The 12,340-nt window shown below is 51.2% G+C and overlaps 1 protein-coding gene across 2 annotated transcripts in view; it reads right to left on the bottom strand.

Moving 5' to 3' along the window:
- Positions 1 to 1,034, bottom strand: part of LOC105813245 (E2F-associated phosphoprotein) — a 21,342-nt gene extending 20,308 nt beyond the window's left edge. Inside the window, exon 1 of one of the 2 annotated variants that reach the window (XM_012647896.1) lies at positions 811 to 1,034. In XM_012647896.1, the coding sequence (XP_012503350.1) occupies positions 811 to 884 (74 nt within the window). In that variant the 5' untranslated portion in view covers positions 885 to 1,034. The remainder of the gene's footprint in view (positions 1 to 810) is intronic. The other variant, XM_012647895.1, reaches the window with a different exon arrangement.
- Between the last annotated feature and the right edge of the window lie 11,306 nt (positions 1,035 to 12,340).

Genomic DNA, 12,340 nt, shown 5'->3' with positions numbered 1-12,340 from the left:
CAGGAAAGACTTGTCAAAAAGAAAAAAATATAAAAAAAAAATGAAATTTTAAATTAAGTTTATAAATAGGATCTGCTGACAGCTTCATAAATAGCTAAATTGCCTGGGAAATCTCTTGGCAACATAACTTCAAATTTGTCCCAGGTAGGATAAATCCCTTCTCTCTGGAAATTCCCACGGAACTTCATTTGTACCCTTCTCAGGTCAACATTTTCTACAGTGCTCTTCCAAAATATACACTTTATCTTATTATGCCATATTGTAACCCTGTGGAAGAAAAAGATTTTATGATTTATCTCTGCAGCTCACAGCAAACATAATAGTCAAAGAAAAGCCTAGTTAATATTCCCTTATTTCTGTTATGGTAGTTTAGTCTCCAAGATGGGCACTTCACATTAAGACATGTGAGCCTCACAACAAACTTACGTTTTGTAGTAGGTTATGTAACTTAGATTGCTATGTTATTTTATGTCAATTTTATAGATGAGAAACTGAGGATAAGTGAATTGCCTTCGGTCACTCTGCTAAGCTGTAGAGGCAGGTTTCCATCTCATGGCTTTTGAAGATTTACGCGGGGCTCCCTGTGATTCCAGAATATCCCTCTTCCCAGAGCCAGTGTCGGGCCCGCCTCCCCGGGGGCTGCGTGACCCCACCAGGAATCCCCCCTTGGCCTCCCACAAGCGACAGTGGGGCGCAAGAGGCGCCCGAGCCGCTGAGCCGAGGGTTCGCACCGAGTGGAGGCGGCCAAGGCCCACCGAGTGGAGGCGGCCAAGGCCCGGCCTCGAGAGCCAGGGTGGGGCAGGGGCCCACCTGCTCAAAGCTGGCTCCTCGTCGCTAGGCTCTTCAACCGCGTAAGGGTCGTAGTCGTCCAGAAGCCGGTTCATGGTGGCCTACAGGGGCCTACACCCTCCTCAGGCGATCAGCACCCTCTGTTTACTCGGTACAACCAGTCCCTAAAGCATCTCTGACGCCACTTCCGCCTGCACTTCCGAGTCCTCACTGCGCGCCTGCGCAGACCGTCCCAGTGCTAAGGTAGGCGGAAGAGGCGGGTGGAAGGGGCGGGTCCTAGTCCCAGCGCTGACCTCCACGTCTACTACCTACAGGAAAACAACGGCTACCTTACTACCAAAAATAGTAATAATCGGCACTCTTGTAAGTGACAGTCTCTGAGATGAACAGTCTACGTGCAGTGTCTCACGTCACCTACGAAGCAAAAATCTCGATGCTGAGGGACACGTACGTGTCCCATTGGGTCCTCAGACCCCAGCGCCCCACGTCCCTCCAAGTCTTCTGCCTGCCTTTCACCGCGCGGATCTCAGCCTCGCCTTCATGCTGTTCACTCCTCAATCTGACTGCGGCCTTTGTCTGTCGAAAAGTTGCCTATTTTCCTCCTCTCCCTAGTCCTAACTTTTGCTCAGCCCTCATCCGACTCCATTGGATACTTGAGGAGAGGAGGTAGATGACAGCCTCTTGATATGGAGGCAGCTTCCTCTCCTGGTTCTGTAACACACTATATTCAGGTTTATGCCTCCTACTAGAACATCTCTCCCCTCTTCCTCATTACCCCATCCAGATGATTCTCCCCCATCTGTATCTGGCCCCTGTCCTCTCTTCCAATACTGCCAGATTTCCGGGCGCCTGCTAGATGTCTCCACCTGATGCACCACTGGCAATTCAAACCCAATGTGGCCCAAACCCAACTCATCATCTTCCACCCCATTCCTATACCTCAGGCTTTAGCTACTTTTGACTCATGTTATTTCCGCCATCCTTACAACGACTACAGACTGAAAGTCCCTGAATCTTGGCTCCTTTGTTCCTCGAGGAGCTCTCAATTCCCAAGCCTTGTAGATCTCTTAGCAATGTCTCTCTCAACCACATCCCATCTTCCCAGCCCTCATCTTTGGCTATTGATACGGGCTCCTAATCAACAGCCTCGTTTGCTTTCTTCCTCTCCACTCATGCTGCTCTCCACTGGCAGAGTGATCCTCTTCCAGAATAGCTCTGCTCTGAATGATTCCCTCCCTGAACAAGTCCTCATACTTCACCTTTACCTGCTGAATCTGTTCACCTTAGCCTGTGATATTCTTGGTCTTCCACAATACGGTTCAATCCATCATGCCAAACTGATTTCCCACTACACTCCCCACACATATCCAGCACAATTTGCTGATTCCAGAATATATGTTATGCCTTTCCACTAGGCTTTTGCTTATGCTAGTCACTGGAGCACCCTCTCTTTTTTAATTCTAGTGTCCAATGTCCAAAGATCCATCTGCAACTTGAAGTGACTGGACAGAACAACCCTTAGGACATCATTCAGCCCTGAGATGCTATAGTTATAGGAACTCACACTGTGCATTTTCTATAATGCTTTTTCAGATTTTCCCTCTACCTGCAATTTTTCTCTGCTTTTAACTCCTGTAGCATAGCGTACCACTCACATGACATGTATTTCTCTGGTTTTTAACTATCGTTCCACCTAACCTTCTTGAGAAGTAAATATTCTCCCATGAGTCACAGTGATGTGAAGGAGATGCCTATTCAGGAACCTATCTTTCCTTTTCTGGGAATCATAGCTCTCCTCAGGCATGTGCCCATATGTTATTGTTCATTCTGCGCCACAAAAGTTGGGCCAATTACATTCTCACTCCCATGAATTTAAAATTACGAGTTAAAGATTCTGCTTGGCACAGTGGTACACACCTGTAGTTCCAGCCACTCAGGAGAGTGAGGCGAGAGAATCACTTGAGCACTATGCCAATCAGGTGTCCACACTAAGTTCAGTGTCAATATGGTGACCTCCCAGAAGCAGGGGAAACACTAGGTTGCCTAAAGAGGGTGAACCAGCCCAAGTCAGAAACGAAGCAGGTCAAAACTCCTGTGCTGGTCAGCAGTGTGATCACACCTGTGAATAGCCACTGCACGCAAGCCTGGGCAACTTAGTGAGACCCCCATCTCAAAAAAAAAAAAAAAAAGTTAAAAATTCTAGGGATCTTGGCTGTGGTCGCAGGACTTGTTACAGAACAAGTAAATGCTGGGGCTTAGAAGGCCATGTGGAGGGTGGCTATTTGGGGTTATAATGTGCTGATAAGCAAGGAGACGGAAGAGTATAGAGCAAAGAGAGAGAAGGAGGGAGGCTTTTCCTGACCACCTTGTCTAAAATTTTAAGCATGAAACCTCTTCCTCCATCCTATTTACTCAATCTTAGTCCAACTTTTTTTCCCCTTTTACTTCATATTACTTGTTTGCTTACTGTCTCCCTGTTCAATTTCCTTACTGCTATACAAAAAACAATGCCCAGAATGTAAGCTTTGAAACAACAATGATCATTAATTTTGATCACAAATCTGAAATTTAGCAAGGATTACTCTGCTCCCGGCTGTCTGGGGTCTCTGCTGGAGACTGAAACTTTTTTTTTTTGAGATAGAGTCTCACTGTCTTGCCTGGGCTAGAGTGCCATGGCGTCAGCCTAGCTGACAGCAACCTCAAACTCCTGGGCTCAAGCGAACCTCCTGCCTCAGCCTCCGGAGAAGCTGGGACTACAGGCGTGTGCCACCATGCCCCACTAAATTTTCTGTTTTTTGTAGAGACGGGTCTTGCTATGTTAGCCAGGCTGGTCTCGAACTTCTAGCCTGAAGCTATCCTCCCGACTCTGCCTCCCAGAGTGCTAGGACTACAGGTGTGAGCCACCTCCACCCAGCCCACTTTACACTTATTGACCATCTGTGGCCATTTTACACTTATTAACCATCTATGGCCTGTGGGACACAAGGGTGAAACAGGAGGACACCAAGTGATAGGGGAAAAGCTCTCGTTTACTACTTACTGTACGAGTTTAGTACAGTATTCCAAGATGATCCTGTGGGACCCCAGAAGCCAAGTTTATGCTGTGGGAAGCCTGGGGCTTCCCTCTCCCTCTGGGCGATGCTTCATGCCCTGAGGGCCAGGAGGAAGGGGAAGCTACCAGGCAGTGGGGATGGCCTGGGAGGGGGGCGGTTCAGGAGGAGGGGTTTATGCAGTCAGGGGGAGGATGGCTGGAGTTGAAATTGCAAGAAAGTGGGTCTACGTGCAGGCCAGTGAGGGAGGCTCAAAGGCTGGGTGAGATGTCTGTAGCGGGTTTGGAAAGACTCGTGCAATATTCTTGCAGTCTCCTAGTAAAACTCTAGAAATTGAGCTCAAACTGATGTCTTTGAAGTGAGCACAATGCAGAAAATAGAATGAGTAAGACAGAAGGGGACGTGAGTAGTTGGTTTAAGAGGCCTGGGGAGCACAGCCGGACAGGGGGACAGGTTGCCATTCAAGGATTTAAAAGGAGGGATAGAAACCCTACTTGAATCTTACCTTGTTTCTGGGTAGAGATCAGAAAATGTCCACCTCCACCCACACCCCTCCTCTTTTTCCGTTGAAATGTCATGCAGCATAAACATTAGGGGAGAACTCTCTATACGAGGCAGGATTGGACCTTGGCTAGAGATGACTAAGACAATGAGCAGCTTAGACAGGCAGAGCTTGTTTTTCTCACCTACCCAGAACGTCGGGGGAGGGGGAAGGGGTAGCGGTTTGGGGTTGGCGTGGCTGTTCCCCAGGTTATTGGGGGTGGGGGACCCGGGGGCCGGAGGCTCCTCCTCTCTCTGCTCTGCCATGCCGCGGTGTAAGCTCTCCGGGGCGGGACTGTGGCCTCAGGGTGCCGAGTTGGCTGCTACACCTCCAGGCCTCACAGTCTGACTTCCAGGTGGAAAAAGGGGGTACAGGGGAAAGACTTTCTTCAAAAAGAGGCTTGGCCTTTTTATTCCCCTGGAGATGTCCTCCCTGGGGACCTGTGTCTAATTGGTCAGAACTGTGTCCTGTGGTCAGGAAATTGAGCTGGGCATGTTGGTACTCTGGACAAAATCAGGGTCTGTGCGTAAGACAGGAGTGGTCGCTGGATCCCCTGCAGACACTGCAAGATGATTCTGGCCCTGAGAGTCAAGCTGACCTGTAACCGACTGTAATTAAAAAAAAAAAAAAAAAGTAATTCTTTTACAGCAGAAGTAAATAGGCTGAGCTGACTAGAGGCCACCTTGACGACAGCAGCTGAGGAAGTATTAGACAAAGATAAACTGAGGGACAGGGGTGATGAATGGCTACCAGTGGCCAGATCATTACCGGATCAGATGACACCACGTGCACATGCGTCTCGGTGGCCGTGAGATGAGGGGAGGCTTGGATAGGGCTTAGGATGGTCAAACATTACGACTGGAGGAAAGTTCCATGTCAGAAATGGTGACCCCAAACATCACAAGAGAATCTTTGTTTCCTCCTGGGACGTCACATGTTCGAAGGCGGTCAGGCGGTTCTCTTCTTCCAGCATTACTGAAAGACCTTTCTAGATGGCTGGACTCTTGCCTGGCCTCCCAGGGGCCGCTAGAGAAGACACAAGTCCCCTGTTCTCCAGGGCCTCGTAGTCAGGCCATCGTGGTCATGACACATCTGCCTCATGACACATCTGCCTCATGGATCGAGTGTGGTTCCGGATCCTGGGATATTTTCCATCTTCTCCTCATTGCTTAGATAAGAATCCCGTGCCGGGTGTGCAAAGTAGTTGTGCATCCATGCCTAGGGGGCTCAGACTCCTCTTTCGCCAGCCAGCCCAGTTCTACCACCTGGCCAGCTTGGGTCTCCGGCCCCCAGCTGCTGCTCGGCAACCAGCACGGAGCCCCTCCGCCTGGCCTGACCCACCCGGGGCTCTGAAGGCGTCCGTTCTTTCCACCACCCATTCAACTCTCCGTGTCTTCTCTCCGCAGCTTTAAACACAAACTCGCCGGCCGCGCCCATCTTCCTCCTTTCACCGCCGTGAGCCCGTGGACTCACAACTCCTTCACGTCGCTCGCGGAAACGCCTCCTCGCCTGCGTCCCAGCACGGACAAAAGACCGACAGTGTCACCCAGCGAAGCAGATAAGGAAGCCTTACTGAAAACCACCGAAAGCCACAGCGAAAAATCCGGGCCGCTGCACTGTCTCTCAAAAGCGCGTCGAAACAAAACAAACAAAAAAAATAAGCTGCACAATACAGAAACTCTAGCTTTTACACAGTCAAAATCAGGGGAGAGCGCGAACGCAGTTCCCCACTACCACAAATTATGCAGTCGAGTTTCCCACATTTGGGGAAATCGCAGGGGTCAGCACATTCGGAGTGCAATGAATGAGCCTCGCCCTGGAAAAACCACCTTCGTGATCATGGTATCTCCCCCGCCAGGTAAGTATGAGTTGCCGCCCCCGCCTCCGCACACACCCTCCCGCCCGCCCGGCTCTCAACACACGGTCACTTCCCCCGCCCGGCCCCCGCACCCTCACTCCCCCAGGCGCCCTCGCCCCCCCAGCCGCCCTCGCTCCACCCGCGCCGCTCAGGAAAACGGCCCCCCGCACCGCTCGGATTTTGCCCACGCGGGGCGCCGGGACGCAGGCCGGGCGGGAGCGGCAGCCTCTGCGCGCCGTGCTCATCTACATCCGCCACGCCCCGGTGGGGGACGGCCCCGGCGCTCGCGTCTCTCCCCTGACCGCTCTCCCCGCCCCGGCCGGCCCGCCGGGGTCTCGGGGGCGGGGTGGGCGCGCGGCTACGGGACCGGGAGCTGCAAGGGAGACCCGAGAAGACGAGACCTCGCGGCCCCGCCACCCAGCCCTGCGGGGCGGGTCAGGACTCGGGTCTGGTCTCACCTTCCTTTCAGCCCAAAGCGGGAAAAGCCACTTTCAGCCCATTCTGTTCTCTCGCCAGCCTGGAACTCATCTTCAAGTAATGGAAAGCTCGGGAAGGGTCTTTTTGCCGGTTGTCGTTAAGTGGTGTCTTCCTGAGTAAAAGTGACGCAAAGCGCTCCAGAATGTGTAGTAGCCCGATCTCCTAACGCTGGAAGGAGAACTCAGGAGTCTAAGTTTGCAGAAAAAAAACCAGGACACAGCGCTCCCCGGGCCCCGTCCCCGTCAGCCGCAGCCGCGCGGCGTCCCTGCCGGGAGCCCCGTCTGGGACGGTCCGGCGCCCCCGCACTGGCCCCGCGCCCGCGTGGGGCGGCCCCGCCCGCCGAGTGCCGACCCGTCCGTTCTGAGGTGGACTCGAGAAGTTCCCCGTTTTGTGATGGAACGAGATAACCCTGCGCCGGCGCCCTGGGTGAACCCTGCCTGGCTCCTGGCTCCTGTTTGAAATATTCCGAGCTCCTCGGCGTCGAGCACTCGCCCGTTCCGCCGCCGTTTCCTGTAGCGCAGAGCCTGCGCCAGGCACCGGTCAGGCATGTGGGAGCAAAGAGGCCTGCCTAAGGGAAGGAGGAGCGCGGGTGGGAGAAAAGCGACGCGAGGCACAGTAAGTAAATCAGTTAGGTGCCAAGTGCCAGGGGGGAAAATGGAGAGGGGGAGTGGGATAAGGAGTTGCGGCAAGGGGCAGGTTGCCGTGTTAAATCGGGTGGTCAGAAGCGGCTGCAGCGAGAAGACACCAGATGAGCAGAAGACTTGAAGGGGGAGAGGGAGGGAGCTGGTCACGGGGCACGGCGCCCCCAGCACAAGGAGCAGCTGCCGCGGAGGGCCAGGCGGGACTGTGTCGGGAGCCACATTAAAGAGAGTGGTATGAAATTTAAGTCAGAGAGGTAAGGTCCGTGAGGCTCTTGTAACGTAGACCATGTAAAGGCTTTAAATCTGGGCGAACCAGGTTTTGAGTTAGGGGAGTGGCTTGATCTGACCTCCCCCCCTCGCCAAAAAAAACCCCACTTAATAAAATAAGTAAAATCGCTCTTGGCTGTAAGTGTGGCGAGGGTGAAAGAAAGCAAGGAGACCACATTAGGAGATTTGCATAATCCAGGCAAGATGATGTTGGTGTAGGAGAGAACACGTAACTTCTTTTCTTCCCCTGTTTAGGTTTAGTTGAGACACTCTGCTGAAAACAAAAGTCAGATGAACCAAAAAAAAACAAGTAGAAGTTTATTAACTCGGGCTCTATTCTACCCATCACGCCGGAGAGGCCTCAGTTCGAACGTATTTTCTCTGTCAAAGCAGTGTGGCTTAGGGTCCTTGCTTAAGTAGTATTTTGACAGAGCCATAAATCCTATCTAGTGACAAGAGGAAGGAGAGAGCAGGTCCAGTCTTTTAAACGGCGGGAAAAGGTGGGGAGAGAGTAAAATCTGTTCCCAGATTCCTCTGGTGCCTGCTGGGCGGCATATGAGCAAGTGCAGTGCCCGTCTCCAGTAAGGAAAGACTTAGGCCCTGCCATGAGGCAAAACAGAGGCCGAGGCAGAGTGTTCCCCCGCGTTTTCGGTGTCTTTACCTTAACAATCCTCGATATTTGGGGGAGAAATATTTTGGTTTCCTTCATTGGCTTAAACCAGGTTGAAGCAATGTATAAACAGAAGGGGCAGGAGTGTGGGGAAAATAAGGTAGCGCTTACCGCCCCCCGCCCCTTGGCTTGCCTTTTCCTGGTTCCTGTGTTAGGATCACAACACTCTCCTCCAATGAGAAGGGGCTGAAGGAGGCTGGGTTGGAGGTCGATGGTGTGGACTAGTGGATCCTCTCCTCTCACCCAAGGAGCTCGAGCAAATAGTATTTAAGAGCAACTACTGATCAGGCTGAACAGGGAGTGTTTCCAACTCCGTGGCGATTTCTCTGTAGGAAGGACAGGGTATTAATCTCGGGTGGGCTCAGAGCCAGAACCTGGGAACCTGGTTGTCAGTAAATTAATCCAACAAATACAGTGAAGGGCCTATTTATTATTCTAGCCAACTGTGGATGGAGCACAGTCAACAAAATAGGCAGGAATCCCTGACCTCGTGAAGCTTAAAGGTCTAGCGGGTGAAGTTAGATTCTCTGAAGATGTATCAGTATGTTAGATCAGTGCTTCTTAAACTGTAACGTGCATAGAATTGGGATTTTATCCCCAGTAGATGTTGCAAAGGAGCGTAGGCCGTAAGACTGCATTTATTGCCAAATCCACCCCGCCCCCCCGCTCGGTTTCAAGAATCTAACACTAAGCAACAGGGTGGTAATAAACGCTTCAGGAAACAAAAGAGAGGCACAAGCAAGAGAACGCACGGGCATAAACTGGGAGAAGAGCAATCCAACGGCCAGACCTCGCGGGGCCGGTGCAGAACTGTGAGTCCCACGTGTGCAAATCTAACTTTGGAAACCCAACAAACACCAGGGGAGAGCGCGAACGCAGTCCCCCACTACCACAAATTATGCAGTCGAGTTTTCCACATTTGGGGAAATCGCAGGGGTCAGCACATCCGGAGTGCAATGGATAAGCCTCGCCCTGGGAAAACCACCTTCGTGATCATGGTATCTCCCCTGCCAGGTAAGTATGAGTTACCGTCCCCGCCTCCGCACGCACCCGCGCGCCCGCCTCGCTCTCAACACACGGTCACTTCCCCCGCCCGGCCCCCGCACCCTCACTCCCCCAGCCGCCCTCGCTCCACCCGCGCCGCTCAGGAAAACGGCCCCCCGCACCGCTCGGATTTTGCCTACGCGGGACGCCCGGGCCCAGGCTGGGCGGGACCGGCAGCCTCTGCGCGCCGTGCTCATCTACATACGCCACGCCCCGGTGGGGGACGTGCCCCGCGCTCCGGTCTCTCCCCCACGGGGGAGACGGACCCAGAGGAAACCCGGAGAGATCTACTCTCGCGTTTGTAGTTAAAATGAACATTATTTTGTAGTTTGAAGTGTAAAGTTAGATTGAGTAGTCTGATTTTCTGTCTTTTTCTAACCTTTTCGCCATTGGGAAATCACAATCTCTTTGGCTAGTCGGCCCCAGCGTGTTTATTTTCACCGATGCTGTCCTTGTGGTCTCGGGCAGGTTCGCTAGACCTCTAGGTTTCCCTAGGTATGACACATCGACTGTGTTGTAGACTGAAAAAAGTAGAGTGAAAACGTGTATATGACGTGTGTCACCCTTTTTGTGTCTAAGAAAAAGGTGGAAATAAGAAAACATACATTGTCGTCTTGCAAAAAGAAATACAAGACTGATGAACGAGAATTGATGAGATTACCTACAAGGCTGCGTGGGAACAGAGTGGAAGGAGAGAGCGACACTTCTGAGTGCGCCTTTTTATGTAATTTTGACTTTTCCAACTCCCGTTAATGTTTCACACATTGAGAAAAAATAAGGATGAGGGAGAAAGACCCTAAAATTGAATATAAACATAAGCAAATGAGCCTAATGGTATCTCAAATTAGTCACATGACCACACTGAAGCAGAAAACAACTGAAACGGCTTTTCAACACAGTACCTTCATTAAATGCATCTTCAAGTCTAAAGAGAAAAAGAAGTGCATATACTGAACTCTCCCACAGTAGGTTTGTTTTTCATGGTCCTACAGTTATAACTGTTGTGTAATAATGCTGTGTGTCTCGTAGGATTGAGCTAATGAGTTAACAGATGTTGGGGGCCAGGGTTCTCACTGTTGGAGAAAGGAGATACAAATGTGGAACAGGGGAGAGCAAGGAGGAACCATGTGGTGTCGGGTTGAAAATGGGAATCGAAGGTATTAAAGGGATTAGTATGGGCTCACTCTTAATAGATATAGACATGTGTAGAAAGCGTAGGTATTTCCTAGCTCTGCGGACTGAAGGGGCCCCCAAGCAAAGACACCTTAGTAATAGTGAGCATACACACACCCAGTGCCCCTATCTTGGTTTCTAAATGCCATTCGCCAGGAAAAAGCACCAGGGCTCTTCGGAGAGATAGCTGGTTTCAGGGAGTCAGGGAAGGTACAAGATGAGTCTGGAACATCTTGTGCCAGAAAATAAGGAAATATTCAGAAAATTATATGGACATGTCAAAGGGACGCAGGAGCCAACTTGAAGAGGCTTTCATAGGCCCATTCTGAGAAAATTTGAACATCAAAATAAATGCAAACAGTTACGGATTGTAAACAACTGAATAAGAACCACGAGTCCATATTCATAATACATAGGGAAGGAGGAAAAGTTCTTCCTTACACTAGAATGCCAAATGATGCATGTAGAATGAATGGTGGAATCAGAAAATCGACATTTGGTAATCATAACGCAAGAGTCATCAATGGATGCTAAAAACGACTGTGTTAACGTTTGATGAGGAGCGGGATAGTTACATATCCTCAAATTATCTGCGCACACACCTAACTTAATAATTACGGACGGCAAAGGTGGCAGACACCTCCCGCGGTAGACGGTTGCAGTACTGGCCCCATTACCCATGGGTTTCTGCAGTACCCTCCCATGTAGACCAGGGACTTGGTTATGTGACTTCCTTTGGCTCACGGAACGTTAGCAAATGTGATGTAAGCGGAAGATTGGGAAACACTCGCTCCTTGGGGCTTGGTCTTTCTTGCGGTCCTGAAACCACCATAAGAAGCAGCCTGGGCCAGGCACGGTGGCTCACGCCTGTAATCCTTGCACTCTGGGAGGCCAGGGTGGGAGGATTGCTTGAGCTCAGGAGTTCGGAGTTCGAGACCAGCCTGAACAAGAGCGAGACCCCGTCTCTACCAAAAATAGAACAATTAGCGGGGCGTGGTGCTGGGCACCTCTACTCCCGGCTGCTTGGGAGGCTAAGGCAGGAGGATCGCTCGAGCCCAGGAGTTTGAGATTGCAGTGAGCTATGATGACACCACTGCACACTGCACTACCAGGGGTGACACAGCGAGACTCCGTCTCAACAAAAAAACAAAAAGAAAAAAGAAAGAAGCAGCCTGGGTTCGCCTACTGGAGGATGAAATCACAGGAGTGAAGATGAGCCATGTCAGCCGGGGTCCCCTAGACTGACCAGGCCCCAACTGACTCGCAAACTGGGTGCAGCTGCACGAGTGATCCCACCTGAGACCTGGAGAGCTGCCTGGCTGAGCCCAGCCAGGATTGCTGATCCGAAGAATTGTGAGCAAATAAAGCGGTCGTTTTAAGTCACTAACTAAGCTCTGGAGCGATTTGTCTGTCACACAGCAGCTGATACACCGCCTTAACCGAGTAATCAGTGTTCACACCACCAATACGTGAACAAACTGACTTCATGTGCCTCCTCATGTGACACCCAGAGGAGGACACTGTATTAGTGTCTTAGGGCTGCCATAATAAAGTACTACAAAAGCTGGGTAGTTTTCTTAAAACAGCAGAAATGTCTTCTCTCCCAATTCTGGAGGCTAGAAGTCTGAAAGCCAGGTGTCAGCAGGGCCATGCTCCCTCTGAGACTCTGGGTAGAATCCTTCTCTGCCTCTTCCCAGCTTTTGGTGGTTGCTGTCAATCCCCGGCTTGCAGACGCAGCCACTCCAATCTCTGCCTCTGTCATCACGTGATGTTCTCGTGTGGCTCTGTCTTTATTGTGGCGTTTTCCTCTTCTCATAGATTATCAGTCAT

Source organism: Propithecus coquereli, unplaced genomic scaffold (assembly GCF_000956105.1).
Source record: "Propithecus coquereli isolate 6110/MARCELLA unplaced genomic scaffold, Pcoq_1.0 Scaffold273, whole genome shotgun sequence".
NCBI lineage: Eukaryota > Metazoa > Chordata > Mammalia > Primates > Indriidae > Propithecus > Propithecus coquereli.
This window is presented reverse-complemented; position numbering and strand designations above follow the sequence as displayed.